This window comes from Danio rerio, chromosome 11 (genome assembly GCF_049306965.1).
Source record: "Danio rerio strain Tuebingen ecotype United States chromosome 11, GRCz12tu, whole genome shotgun sequence".
Taxonomy (NCBI): Eukaryota; Metazoa; Chordata; class Actinopteri; order Cypriniformes; family Danionidae; genus Danio; species Danio rerio.
This window is the reverse complement of record NC_133186.1, coordinates 40,795,001-40,810,000: the sequence shown is the minus strand read 5'-3', so window position 1 is coordinate 40,810,000 and position 15,000 is coordinate 40,795,001. Positions and strand designations below refer to the sequence as shown.

The 15,000-nt window shown below is 33.0% G+C and overlaps 3 protein-coding genes across 8 annotated transcripts in view; 1 reads left to right on the top strand and 2 right to left on the bottom strand.

Moving 5' to 3' along the window:
* Window positions 1-15,000, bottom strand: part of sox13 (SRY-box transcription factor 13) — a 675,553-nt gene that overhangs the window by 37,802 nt on the left and 622,751 nt on the right. The gene's annotated exons all lie outside the window — the stretch shown is intronic.
* blacat1 (BLACAT1 overlapping LEMD1 locus) overlaps window positions 1-15,000 on the top strand; it is a 272,886-nt gene that overhangs the window by 28,041 nt on the left and 229,845 nt on the right. The gene's annotated exons all lie outside the window — the stretch shown is intronic.
* Window positions 1-15,000, bottom strand: part of cdk18 (cyclin dependent kinase 18) — a 149,540-nt gene that overhangs the window by 23,849 nt on the left and 110,691 nt on the right. For 2 of the 4 annotated variants that reach the window (XR_012387301.1, XM_001919300.8), the window contains exons 7-11: window positions 12,642-12,736; window positions 10,289-10,351; window positions 7,244-7,367; window positions 6,923-7,043; window positions 664-761 (exon numbers count right to left, since the gene is read on the bottom strand). Coding sequence is in view for 1 of the 4 variants with exons in the window: in XM_001919300.8 (XP_001919335.2) it covers window positions 664-761; window positions 6,923-7,043; window positions 7,244-7,367; window positions 10,289-10,351; window positions 12,642-12,736 (501 nt within the window). In the remaining 3 variants the exon portion in view is untranslated. Of the gene's footprint in view, window positions 1-663; window positions 762-5,199; window positions 5,953-6,092; window positions 7,044-7,243; window positions 7,368-10,288; window positions 10,352-12,641; window positions 12,737-15,000 lie in introns of those variants that run through there. The other 2 variants (XR_012387302.1, XR_012387303.1) reach the window with 2 other exon arrangements.

Sequence of the window (15,000 nt, the reverse complement as noted above, 5' to 3'; positions counted from 1 at the left end):
CTTCTCCTAAACGTTTATAATTACCATATCTAGTATGTGCTGCACAGGAAACCAATGAGGACTGTTAATAGCAGACAGGAATCCGCAAAATTAGGAAAATACTCAATTATGCCACAAAATCAAGTTTTAAGAGTTTTTCAAGCGAGACTATAGTTATTTTAAAGTCAAATCGGTAGTGTATGTAAGGATAGCATGTTTAAAAATGTTGGAAGCTCCATGCGGTCAGCGGCAGCTCAGTTTTCTCTCGTCAGTCTACAGGGTGTTTTTACAAAAGTTTTGTGTATCATCAAGATGTTTTCTTGCAAAACTGAGATTAGTGTTCTTTTTGTTAAGCAGTGGCTTTCATCTTGGAGGCATGCAAACCCTGTCTCTTATGGTGGAGTCATGAACACTCACACTCACTTAAACTGAGACAAGTGAGGCCTGCATTTTGTGACCTTTTGCATGAGTTGTCGTTGCGCTCTTGGGGTTATTTTTCCGACAGGGCCATGTACTTTTCTATTTTGTTTTCCCTTATTAATGAAAACCTTCATTTTAAAGCGACATGGTTTTGCTTGCATGAGAAATCAGAAAGAGGGCAAACACTTATTCACACCACAGACATTAATGCCAATGGTTTGTTAATAGCGAGAACTGAATATTAAGTGTGACCATTTCTCCTACCCATGAGCCGAAATATCAGGTGTAGTTCCTCTTTGACAGTTGATCCAGGAAACATGGGTCGCCCTGTCGCCATTTCATACAGGATACACCCCACACCCCTGTAAACACAGACACATCCATCATTTATTTATTTATTTTTGTGAAAGATTATTTTTGTTGCAATTTTTGTTCAGTACAGGGAAAATTCAACAGGATTATATTGTAAACATTCCCTCAACCGAAATAGGTGGCCTTTTTCTATAATGACAGAAAACAAAACGCTTCAGCTAAAAAGAAAAAATAAATAAATAATGATGAATCTAATTATGAGAAGTGTTATAAAATGAATAAATCATAGGATGCATAAAAATGTAGAAATAAACAGAAAAACTGTACCTTAAGGAAGAAACAACACATCCATCACTTATGATTAGACCTATCCAGATAATCAATAATTCAATAAAACAGGATCATGAACATGCAAATTATTGATATCGTGTGCAATTCAGAATACTGTGAATACTTAATATTATTTAAACCTTTAGTGTCTGTAATAATATTCATATTTTTGTATTGGTGGTTGTTCATAACAGCACCAAATGCTTAAAGACTCAATAGGTGATTTATATTCAGACATTAGCATTTTATCATGTTAATCTGGCCTACGAAATTATGACTTTTGAATTTAATGGATTATTAGGCATTAACTATAAGAAAATATATTCACATAACATTAATAAATGTTTTTAAATTGTTAAATAATTTGATGTTAACACATGTCTACTGCTCACTGTTCAGAGTTACCCAACGAAAAGCCTAATAATAGTCACAAAATGTTTTATTTCGTAGGCCAGATTAACATGTTTAAATGCTAAAGTCATAATTATTATTCTTGAATGGAGTTAATAAGTAATAAAATTCAGTTGTATTTATCGAATTAACTGTAATGCATTACTATGATATGGCTTTTTCTCACGGTGGATCTCAATGCATTAACTAATGATTACTAATGAGGCTTTATTGTAAAGTGTCACTTTATCATCCTTTTGCAATTTAATTAGTTTAATTTTAAGTTAAAGAACTTTATTAATTCTGCCAGGGTCGTCACATCATTACGCAACAAAAAAACAACAACAATGTGAAAAAGAATATTAAATTACACATCCCAGCATGCTTCATGATAACTTGTTAAAATAATACAAAATTGATGTATAATAATACAAAAATTAGAGGTGTGAACCTACACTGATCTCACGATTCGGATATGATTATCATGCCATCGATTCGGTTCAATTTGATATCTCGGTGCATTGACAGTGCTTTCCATAAACAGTTTTATATTTACATTTTTATTTTAAAATGTATAAATATATTTATAAACTATTTGTAAAAAAATTTTTGTCCTTTAATACAAACAGTCAGATATATAAACTGTACCTTTAAAAACTCAAGTACATGCACAGAACTACATGAGCATTTATAGCAGATAAACAAATATAAATATCCCGCTTGCTTTCTGTGCCCTGCCTAGCGAGTTCTTTCTTACACCCCTATGACTGGTCACATGCTCAACAGAAAGGGCTGCGACTGGCTCTAACACTCTGGCACTGTTCACCGATGAGTGACATTGATAAACGGCAGCGGCGATTACACCTGATCCATGACAGACTTGGAGGAGAAAACACGCTATGCAGACAAGCTCGTGTCAGTATCTAGAAGTATCGATGTAACAGCCGAGAGGAGAGGAAACTTTACCTCACGAAAGCAAGTCAAAGGTCCACAGAGAGAGAGAGAGATGGAGTTTACTTTCAGTTTCTCCATAATAGTGAAACAGGAGCTTCTGCTGTAAGTGTCAGTAAAAGACTGTCCAGCAAACACACACACACAGTTAATTGTGCACAGTTTCTGTGTTTTTAGGTAGTGGGAGTGTTTTAAGCCTCCCTCCCCATATAAAGCTACCGCAATATAGAGCATTTGACATAAATGATTTCACTACACAATAGCCGGTTATGATTATTACTGAACCAATACCGAATTGTCCTCGTCTGCATTGCGGCACACCGAACAAACAATTAATTTTGACACCCTTAACAAAAATATAATAATACTGCTAAAAAACACAACGTACAAAAATATTCCGTATTGCTGAAAATTGAAGCTTATAAAGCCTTGTGGCTTCTGGAACAAACGTGAATTTATATCTGTTAGATGAACATTTGATGCTTTTGAAAAGCATTTATTTACTCTAAAAGTGCATTCATAATAAAGCAAAACACTAAGTACTTAAACTAAGTACACTAATACCTGTTAAAGTAGTGCTGCAGTTGGGCCATACTTTAGTTTTCCTGCGATTATATATTGCAATATGAATATCATTTCACAGATCTGAGAATTCACTGCAGTTTGAGAAGAGCTGAGTCACTCTATTTGAAAATATTTCATCTGTTTAGGTTGGGAGGATCAAGTCTTTTTCTATGCAGTGCATGTGCATAATTACAAAAACTTACAAGCATATATAAATACAACATAGCGGAGATAAAAAATTAAATAAACAATCTGTTTTTGGGTTTCTGCGGAGTCTAACAGTATTCAGGGACAGAAATTGAACAATCAAACACATGACAACATGGCTATCATTCTATAAACAATTAAAAGAATAATCATATAAGAATAATTATATCTTAATATAATTAATTTATGTAGCACTTTTCTGGACACTCAAAGCGCTTTAGACATTTTTGGGATGACTTGATGGCAGATTATTACGTCAGATAGCACACCAGCTGATTGGTGGAGAGGGAGGAGACTGAGTGATGAAGCCAATTATGATATGGGGAGGGTTAGGAGGCCATAATGGACAGAGGCCATTGGGCAAATGCCGGCGTTAAACCCCTACCCTTTTTCGAAGAACATCCTGCTATTTTTAATGACCACAGAGAGTTGGGAGCTCGGTTAAGCATCTCATCCGAAAGACAGTCCCATCAATATACAGGGGTTGAGCACCCCCTGCTGGTCTCACTAACACCACTTCCGGCAACAACCTAGCTATCCCATGTGGTCTCCCATCCAGGTATTGACCAGGCGCAGCCCTGCTTAGCTTCATTGGGTGACCATGTGAGAGTTGCAGAGAGCTAGCTGCCGGCTAAATATTTGATAATGAACCTAATCCTGCGATTGACTATTGCGGAAACGCACATTGTGATATCCATGCTTAAATTATATTGTGCATCGCTATGTTAAACTAATCTTTTTTTTGCTGCTATATCACAATAATACCTTATATCGTTATGAAAGTCTCAGCAATTAATCTCAACAAGAAAATATGATACCAGCAGCATCTTATTAATCTTAAATCTTAATTTCTGTGCTGTTCTTCTATACGCTAAAGCTTTGAAACGAAGCAAGCAGACCTGATTTGAATATATATCAGATCAGGGCTGTCACAGATGTTTTAGATATGGCGTCTCCTGTCACAGTTTGACATGTGCTCGACTGGAGGGGAGTTTCAGGAAAGCTGTGAGCTGGAGATACGGGAAAGACACATGTGGCTGCTGTCACGCTCCGATTGATTAGCCCACTGGACTAATCCTAAGGATTAAACACAACGGCGTTTTTTTTTTTATCGAACAGGGCGGCTTAGCTTTAAAAAAAAAGCAAGCCGCCGAGTCCGTGTCAGCTATCCAAGGTTGCCCGAGGAGCGCGGGTGACGTTAAAAGGTTGTGTCAGGAAAGACAGAATTCAATTTTCTAACTTAATGTTTCTTCTGGAGGACTGAGCAACAGTCAAGAGCTCTTTGGCATGATCAAAAGGTAGTTTGATGTATTAGTTCATAAAGTTCATAAATGGGATTTTCGTTTTCTTCCCCATAACCCTCCAAAAGCAAAAGGTTAGGTGAACCCATTCATTTAGAGCCTTTGACGTGACGTGATGAATAAATGGAGTGAAATGTAATGTGCTTGAGAGCTGTAAAAGCTAAAAATGTTCAGTCAAATGAAGATTTCTCATTATAAATATTTAGAGATATATTGAGAATATTAGGTACGTCCAGATCTAATCACATGATCGGAAATCGGGCCCGATCACGCGGTTTCAGACTTCGAAACATTACCTCCTGATCAGGACTTGAATATATATTAATGGATATACACACACACACACACACACACACACACACACACACACACACACACACACACACACACACACACACACACACACACACACATATATATATATACACACACATACATACATATATATATATGTTACATACATATATATAAGTTACATACATGTATATATATAAGTAGAGACTATATTGAGGTAATATTTATATTAAGATTTTTGTGTTTTAATTGGACAATTTTATCCATTTGGAATACAGAGATTTACCAAACTGATTTAATGTCAGTCATGTGTAACTAACAAATAAGAATAACATACTATTAAGAATGAGATTTATACAATAGTTATAATTCAGTGATTTCTTTATCACCATTAAACCTAATGTAAACTAATTTCATACATTTAATCTAATATAATTTTTTTTTTTTTTTTACGGATGAAACGGTTTTAAATAATTCATCGCAAGAAATGCATTTAATTATGGAAATTTGAGTCTGATAAAAAAATAATTCAAATAAAGAGATATAAATAATATCACTATCTATTATGGAGTTATATCTATAAATAACAATAAACTGATTCCTGATTTAGTTGCTAAATAAATAAATAAATAAAATGTAATTAAATTAAATCACACAAGTTCTCTTATTTAAATTGCTCAATTTCTTACAATTTATGTAAACAATTTAAAATTTTTAACCCATTAAGTGCATATGTTTTCATAATGAGCATATTTATGCTTCTTAGTAAAACAACAATACATTTCACTCAAATCTAATCCGTGCAAATGCTTCAATAATGCATTGTTAAACAAATTGAACTAATGTGGCTGGCGTTTTAAGTCACAATTCATGGTTCTACTGCTTATTACCTGCCTATTATTAAAATATTAACTTTTTATAAGTAATTCTGAGTGTCCCTCACACAGTGGGCTTGACAAACCACCTGTAGAAAACACACTCTTTTATCTCTCTGACTCTTTAACCAACACTTGCACCAGTTTTGCACATTTGCATCAGACACTTTCTTAAAGTCACTCCATATGTCTTTAAAAAACAAATCAAAAACATTGTGCATTTATAAAGTGTGCTTCACACAGGTGAGTGGGCTTAACAAACCACCTGTAGAAACACTTTTTTCTCTATATCAGGGGTCATCAATCTCGGTCCTGGAGGGCCGGTGTCCCTGCAGGATTTAGCTCCAGCTTGCCTCAACACACCTGCCTGGATGATTCAAGTATACCTAGGGAGACCTTGATTAGCTTGTCCAGGTGTGTTTGATTAGGGTTGGAGCTAAAATCTGCAGGACACCGGCCCTCCAGGAACAAGTTTGGTGACCCCTGCTCTATATATACAGTTGAAGTCAGAATTTTTAGCCCCCTTTGAATTTTTTTAATGTTACATCCCAAATGATGTTTAACAGAGCAAGGAAACTTTTGCAGTATGTCTGATAAGTCTTATTTGTTTTATTTTGGCTAAAATAAAAAAAATTTAAAACACAATTTCAAGGTCAAAATTATTAGCCCCTTATTTTTTCGATAGTCTACAGAACAAACCATTGTTATACAATAACTTGCCTAATTACCCTAACCTGCCTAGTTAACCTAATTAATCTAGTTAAGCCTTTAAATGTCACTTTAAGCTGTATAGAAGTGTCTTGAAAAATATCTAGTCAAATATTATTTACTGTCATCATGGCAAAGATCAAATAAATCAGTTATCTTTTACATTTCCTAATCCCTCCCAATACCTATACCCAGCTACTACCTTAATAACTATGAACAGTTAAAATTTTAGCAAGCTAAAAGTCTTAAAGTTAATAGTTTGTTAATTGTGTGAATTGTAACTCAACGTATCCCCAATGTTTTTGTGTCTAATTATAATTTTAAAACATTAATTTACATGGATAAAATCCGACTTTTAAATCTGGCTCATGCAAAATGCCTAAATATGCTTTAGTTTTTTTTTTTAAATATCATATTAAGGGCCTATATTTGACTTTCTTTTATAGTCTTAGCATTGCATATTCACATGTATTGAGTGTATTGAGTGTATGCTTTCATAACATAGTAACATACACACTGTGACCAGCGCCATACTGTAGCACAATTATGTTCAGTGTTTTCCAGCCGAGGATTATGGGAGAATCTTCTTACCACATGTCTATGGGTGTGGAGTATTCAGTGGATCCCAGCAGAACATCAGGGGGTCGATACCACAAGGTCACCACCTCGTTCGAATAGGTTTTTGTCGGGACCGATTTCGCTCTGGCCAAACCTTAACAAGCAAAGATAACACAGCTAGATTACAGCGATGAACAAACGTTGCCGGGTAACCCAGAATCAGAGCTGAACTAAAATGGGGAGTCACATGGGAAAGCGCTGCTGGGTAATGCGCTAAAAAAACAAGCCAGATAGTCTTTGTACGGCACACCAAAGTAAACGCATCTGTGAATATTCAGGGGAAAAAAGCCTCACCAAAGTCTGCCAGCTTGAGTTCTCCCTTGTCATTAATGAGCAGATTCTGAGGCTTCAGGTCCCGGTGGAGAATCTTCCTCTTATGACAATATGATAAACCGCGAAGGAGCTGGAACATAAATATCTACAAGGACCGAGAGGCGGATGTTAGTGCTTTCTGAAACTTGAACTAGCAACAAAGACAGCATTTTATTGCATCCAAAATGTAGGCAGCTGCTATGTGTGATGTCTGTTTTTTAAGGCAACATCGTATGTATCCATTGCAGATCCCTGAATGCATGCAAAAAAAAAAAAAAAAAATGTTTTGATGATTAAAAACAGATCCAGCTGTATTTTTAACTCGGCAGGGTTCTTGTTGTTAGATAAACTAAAAGCGTAAAGCTAAAATCACTGTTGTTTTATGAATATTAACAAGTACTGGTGGTTATACACTGTAAATAGGCTGGGCTCCACACCATTCCTTCATGCTGTACCAACACAAATGAAGTTAACTAAATAAATTTTACAAATTTAAGTGGATCGAAGATAAAGCATATAGGGGGGCTTTCACATCTTCGGTTCATTTGGTCCGGACCAAGGGCAATACATGATACAGTGTCGCGTTTTCTACCGTCTTTGGGTCCTTTTCACACCACACTGATTGCTTTGGCCTGAACCAGTTGAAAAGAACCAAAATGCAGTCATGTGACGAAATTCACATTGCTTATTGGCAAGATGTTATTGAACGTATTTCCTGAACTGCTTATCGATTGGTCAGAATTAACATTCGGGAAAATGCCAATGAACTCCCTCAAGTAAACAAACCGGCAGAGACAAAATTTTGCTTTTTACTTTGGAGGTACGACTGCGCTGGCTGATTGTATCCCTGCTCATAGTATACATACATACAGTATATATAGTTTGTATACATCACTTTAGACAAACTATACATTTCGAGACCTGCGACATGGTCATCTTCCAGAAATATTACCAACGCTATTATACTGTATATTACCGCTCCAGGGTTCATTTAAAAGCATTCTGTGACCATCTCTTCAATGAAGTCTCTGTATGCTTTTCTGGTCTGCTATTGGTGCGAACTCGAGTACGATTGCTACATTCACACCTGCCCAAACAAACTGCACCAAAAGAGAAAATCAACTCTAGTCCCATTCAACCGAACTAAATAAGGCAGGTGTGAAAGCACCCTAAGTTGTCCACAAATGCTCAAGAATTGTTGTTTCAGCTCATTTTAAATAATTAGTTTTAACAAACAGCAAAAGTATTTTTTTTTAGTGTAGACCACTTGAATTTATGGTTTCTTTGGATTTATTGAGTTTATTACACTATAAAAAAATGCTTGGTTGTTGTAACCCAATAGTGGGTCAAATATTGACAAACCAAACCATTGGGTTAAAAAGTATCATTTGAATTCAATTGAAAAAAATATAACTATCATTTTTTTACTCAAAAATTATTTTTGTGGCTTGTTCAAACTACTTACTGTACGTAAAATGAACTTAAACAAAACAATTTTTGAGGTATTTTACTCTTCAATGTATTTACTTACTGTTGCATGTTTTCAACCCAGGCTCATTCTATAAAAAATGTAGCCCTGTATATATTTCTGGTGAGTGCCAAACACCTCCCAGGAGCTAAATTTTTTTTTTTTTTTTTTTGCAGTCTTGCAGTTTTGTTTTTGTAAATCCACCAGAAGTAATTTTTTTTGCTCCAAGTGCACACCAGAAATATAATTTTTCCAACGCTATTTTCTATAAATGTGGCTTAAATAGCCTAATTTAAATAAGGCTTAGTCCTAGCTTAATCTAAGCCCTGTTTGTGAAACTGGGCCTTAATGTCCTAAATTTCAAAAAACAAAATTAGGCCTTAGAAAGTCTTAAATCCACTGAATTATAGTGTTGTAGGTCTTCAATCATTTTAAACGGGTCCTAATATTCCTTTGTCCATGTGAAGCTATACCCAATTGTGCCAAACACTCTTCCAATCACTAACAATATATTTCAATAAAAGTTTCAAGAAACGTTTATTTAATAACTTTATTTACTTATTAATATGGCTTAATTATGGCACTAAAATAACATTTTTTTAATGTTATTTTAAGTTTTTAACTTGGTCATTAAAAAAATATTTGTCATTTAGCCTTGGAATTTCATTCATCATGGCCTTAAAATGGTCTTAAAAAGGTCTTAAAAAGTCTTGAATTTGACTTGATAAAATCTGTAGAAACCCTGCTTAGATTAAATCAGCTGAAATATGATAGACTGAATGTCTCAAAATCTAAGCAGAGGATCATTAAGCAACACCACAAACGGCAGCTTTACTTATTTTCAATCTGTTTGCTCTTATTTGAAGAGTGACCAAATACTCTCTGAACGGAGTAAATGATACTCAGGATTTTGCTGTTTATATAGATAATGTTTGCACTTTTTGCAGTTAGCTCAGCATTAAATTTCTGTACGATTTGATAAAGTGACATGCAAAAAGCAATTAGCTTTCCCCCCCAGTTTAAATTCCCAATTATCATAAAACATATGGGCTATTTCCAAGTCATTAGATGCTTTTAATCAGTGTTTAAAATGTCATCCAGAGATCTATACCTAATTCATATGTCATTTTCTTTAATAAATTGACTTATTAGTCATTTAAACAAACTAATTAGTCAATTATGAGTTCCCAATACTCTAATTTCTTTCCCCGTGTCTGCTAAATGAGATCTCATTAGTATCTCAGTTGCTTCTCTGGAAAGCCCCGCCCACTGGAATCTCATTGGTGCAAAATCCTGCAGACCATAATTGTTAATTTAAACGCAGTCTTATGATTGGCTGTGATTGGATCTTGCTGTCGAGTAGCGTTGTGTTCATAATCGATTAACAAATTGCTTGTCACTGAAAACGTGTTGTTATTTTAGCATCATGTCAACATGTCACACTCAATCGGAATCAATTGTGAGTCACGTCTCTCTTGTGCTATCCTACATTAGGATGCTGTCTTAGAAGGTAGCTGCTGTGTAGATAGGGCTTGGAAAAACAGCACAGTGTTTGTTACCTTAACGTTGTGCATGCTCATTAGGTTTCCACAGTTGTCGAGGTACTGCTTTAAGTCACTGTCCTGCAAAAAAACAGTTTTACATCATAACCATATTTAAAATAAATTGGTCAAGTCACATTTGTATGTAATCCTGTGCAATATGAAGATATTCAGACTTCATGCTAGAGATGCAGTTAAAACTTATTAAAAGTGATGAGGTTTTTTTGTCACCTTTGTTTTATCCAGAATTGATTACTATAATGCATTAGTTGCTGGGGATTCTTAAGCCACCTTTAAAGGATGGTTCACCCAAAAATAAAAATGTAATCATTATTTTTAAAACGTTCATCTTCTTCTGTGTAAAGTGATTTGAGATGTACTTTTAAAAGCAATTTAGAAAAGAAAGTAATACTAATAGAAATGGTAATCTCACAATTCACAATTTAGTCACAATCTTTTAACAAAATTATTTGAGACAAATTTAAAGGGCCATGAACCCCCAGTCTGAAAAAGATCTTCACCCTTTTGCTATGGTATGTATGTATGTATGTATGTATGTATGTATGTATGTATGTATGTATGTATGTATGTATGTATGTAGGTATGTATGTAGGTATGTATGTATGTATGTATGTATGTAAGTATGTATGTATGTATTTATGTATGTATGTATGTGTTTATGTATGTATGTATGTATGTATGTATGTATGTATGTATGTATGTATGTATGTATGTGTGTATGTATGTATGTGTGTGTGTATGTATGTGTGTATGTATGTATGTATGTATGCATGTGTGTATGTATGTATGTATGTATGTATGTATGTATGTATGTATGTATGTATGTATGTATGTATGTATGTATGCATGTATGTATGTGTTTATGTATGTATGTGTGTATGTATGTATGTATGTATGTATGTATGTATGTATGTATGTATGTATGTATGTATGTATGCATGTATGTATGCATGTATGTATGTGTTTATGTAAGTATGTATGTGTTTATGTATGTATGTATGTATGTGTGCATGTATGTATGTATGTATGTATGTATGCATGTATGCATGTATGCATGTATGTATGCATGTATGCATGTGTGTATGTATGTATGTATGTGTGTTTATATATATATATATATATATATATATATATATATATATATATATATATATATATATATATATATTTATTTATTTATATATCCATATATATATATATATATATATATATATATATATATATATATATATATATATATAGTATGTATGTATATATATAGCATGTATGTATATATATAGCATGTATGTATATATATATAGTATGTATGTATGTACGTACGTATGTACATATATATATACAGAGATGCAGACAGAAACATGAATAACAACATCGTGAGAGAACGTGTACAATTTGCATTTTATTATTTTTTTATCATTAGTTTTTGATAAGTGTTTTATTAATATTTTCATTTTATATTTTTACCTTTTAATCAAACATTCGCCCTAAAGTTCTAAATAAAGTGAGAAATATTATAAATAAATAGTTTATAAATAAATAGTACATAAAAAATACATTTTTGAGTATAAACAGTATTTTAAAATGTAAAAAAATACAATATTTTACATGTGGTCAATATTTAAACTACTACTTGATTGCATTTAAATAAAAGGTATTGTATTGTGATATATGTATGTTATCTGAATAAGAGATGACTTACAGTGCTCACCATAATTAAGTGCACCCCATTTTGAAGATGATTTTTTTATCCGTTTCTTAGTGTATTTTGGTGCATTTAAACAAAACAGATTTATTAAGCAGATATATTTATTAAAATAATATTTTAGGCACCAAACGTATTTAGAAATTGAAAGATAATACAATTAAATTCAAGCAAAATAAAAAATAAATTACAACCTGAACCTACAAAATTTCAACTAAATTTTTAATTTTTTCTATTTTTAATTTTTTCTTTTCTTGATTTTTTTTCTCTTTTAAATTTGTATTTAATATTTTTCTATAACATATAAATGTGGGTGTACTAGTTTTTGGACCATTATCATAAGTTATCTTGTTAGATAAGCTCCAGATTTGGCTTCAGTACTGACTAATCTAATGTATATGCACAAATATAATATTGTATAGTTTCTTATTAAAAATATGAGTTTAAAAGATATGTATTTTTATTATATATTTGTCATATCGCCCAGCACTAGTTGTATGGTTGCTTGCATAATTGATAAAGTGGAAAATACTTTAAATTCCACTCCACCCAGTGTAACAAAGCATCTTGGGATGGACAGGTTGGCATAAGATCTCAGTTAAAGCCTGCTACTGTTTTCATAGCATTGAGAAGAAAAGCATGGCTTACCAGGTACTCAAATACAAGAGTGAGGCATCGGTCCGTGTGGATGATGTCATGCAGCGTTACGATGTTGGCGTGTTTCAGGTTCTTCAGGAGTGACACTGTCATAACAAAACAAGAGTACAACAATGAGGCACCATTACAATAGCCTCCGGCAGGGTTGTGCAACATTCAAAATTGATTTAACATTGGTAATTCAGTTCCTGCATTTATGTGGGGATGCAGAGTTGTCATTCAGATTAGAAAAGATGATTGTTTTTTATTTTTATTTTGTATAATTCATAGGTAAACATGCATTTATTAAACATGAATTGTGCTTATTCGAATTGTATGTTTGTTATTTTTAATAAATACATGTGCTTTCACATGTATAAGTCATTATTCTTTCATTCATTCATTCTCTTTTTGGCTTAGTCCCTTTATTAATCAGGGGTCACCACTGCGGAATGAACTGTCAATATACCCAGCATATGTTTTACACAGCGGAAACACCCATACACTCTTGCATTCACACTCATGCTCTACGGCTAATTTAGCTTATTCAATTCACCCATACTGCATGTCTTTGGACTGTGGGCGAAATAGAGGCACCCACAGGGAACCCACACGAACACGGGGAGAACATGAACTCCACACTGAAATGCCAAATGACCAAGCCGGGGCTCAAACCAGCGACCTTTTTGCTGTCAGGTGACAGTGCTAAGCACTAGGGCACTGTGTCCCCATTTATACATTTTTATAACAGTTAAAAATACAAAATATTATTTCAATATTTTACAAATATATATTATTATTATTATATATACTTTATATGTTAGCCCTCCTGTTAATTCTTTTTAACATTTTTTGTTAAGTTGTGACGTACTGTATGAAATACTGTATCCATTTTTATTTTATTTATTTTTATTTTATTTTTAAGGTTAAATATAATTAGCCCCCTTAATTTAAATGTGTGTGTATATATATATATATATATATATATATATATATATATATATATATATATATATATATATATATATATATATATATATATAATATGTTATTATATATAACATTGCACTTTAAAGCTGAATATTAGTATAAGAAAAGTTAGTATATATTATGTAGTCATCATGGCAAAGAAAAGGTCAATTAGTTATTAAAAGTTATACGTTTAAGAAAATGAAAAACTAAAAACCTACTTATTAACTAAATTTGATTAACTATCTAAAAATGATCAAAACATTTATTAGTTAAACATCACTTGATAATCTATTAAGGGCATTGAAATTTCAAAGGATAATTTTCCCTTCAGCTGTACTGTACTGTATATGTGTCGGTATTATTAATATTGTATTATTGACCCTATTCATCATGTACAAGCTTGTTCAGCCATTTGAATCTCTTTGGCTCGAGATTTCTGATCTCATTCACTTCCATTCATTTTTAGACGTTAAGAACAGCTCGTTAAGCTGCAAACTGATATTATTTTTATCATATTATTATTTTTTGTCTATATAGTCATGAACACACTTGTTTGCAGAGCAAGTATTTTGATTGTTTTCTGCCATTTATTATTTTAGTCATTTTTCATACAGGAAACTGAATCAGAAGTTCTAAAACAATCGCAAAACGAGCACACATCCACACTGAAGAATAAGGTCAATAGGGGATCACAGGGCACAAAGTAACGTGGGGTTAAACGTAACACAGAGTTTTAAGGTATTTGCTCAGGGTTAATCATGGCATGCTTCCAAGGTTTTTTCACCACTGTGTCGGCAGACGTCTTCCTGCCAATTATTGAAAAAGTTTGGCGAAATTTGGATGAGAAACACAGGATTTTTGCAGTATAAAAGTAATTTTTATTATAGTCGAAAAAATTGTATTTAAAAATAATTATTGTCATTAAACATAGTACTTCAAACATTTTAACATGTACTTAAAACTGCAAAATATATCAAGTTTACAAATTAAAGTTCAAATTATAGTTACTTTTTTTTTTTTTAAGAAATATCCAAGGTGTAAAATAAGATATTTGGGCCGTGAGTTAAATGTTAAATCAATATTTAAGTTTCCTAGGTGTTAGTATCAATATTTTAGTTTTAAAAGGGTCTATAAGCTCACATTTAATATATAAGCATTGGGTTTAGGTTTGTAACTTTAATTTGTCAATTTTTTGACATTCAGCTTTTATTAACAGTTTTTGACTTCCGACCAATCAAAGCCAAAATTAGTAAAATCTTGCATTGTTTTGATTACCCTGTTTTAGGCTAAAAGATGAAATCATTTTGAAAGATCTAAATACACACACTGAATGCTAGCCAGTTTTGAGGAAAACACGACACAGCGGGGTTAGATGTAACAGGGTGTTACAATTAAGCCA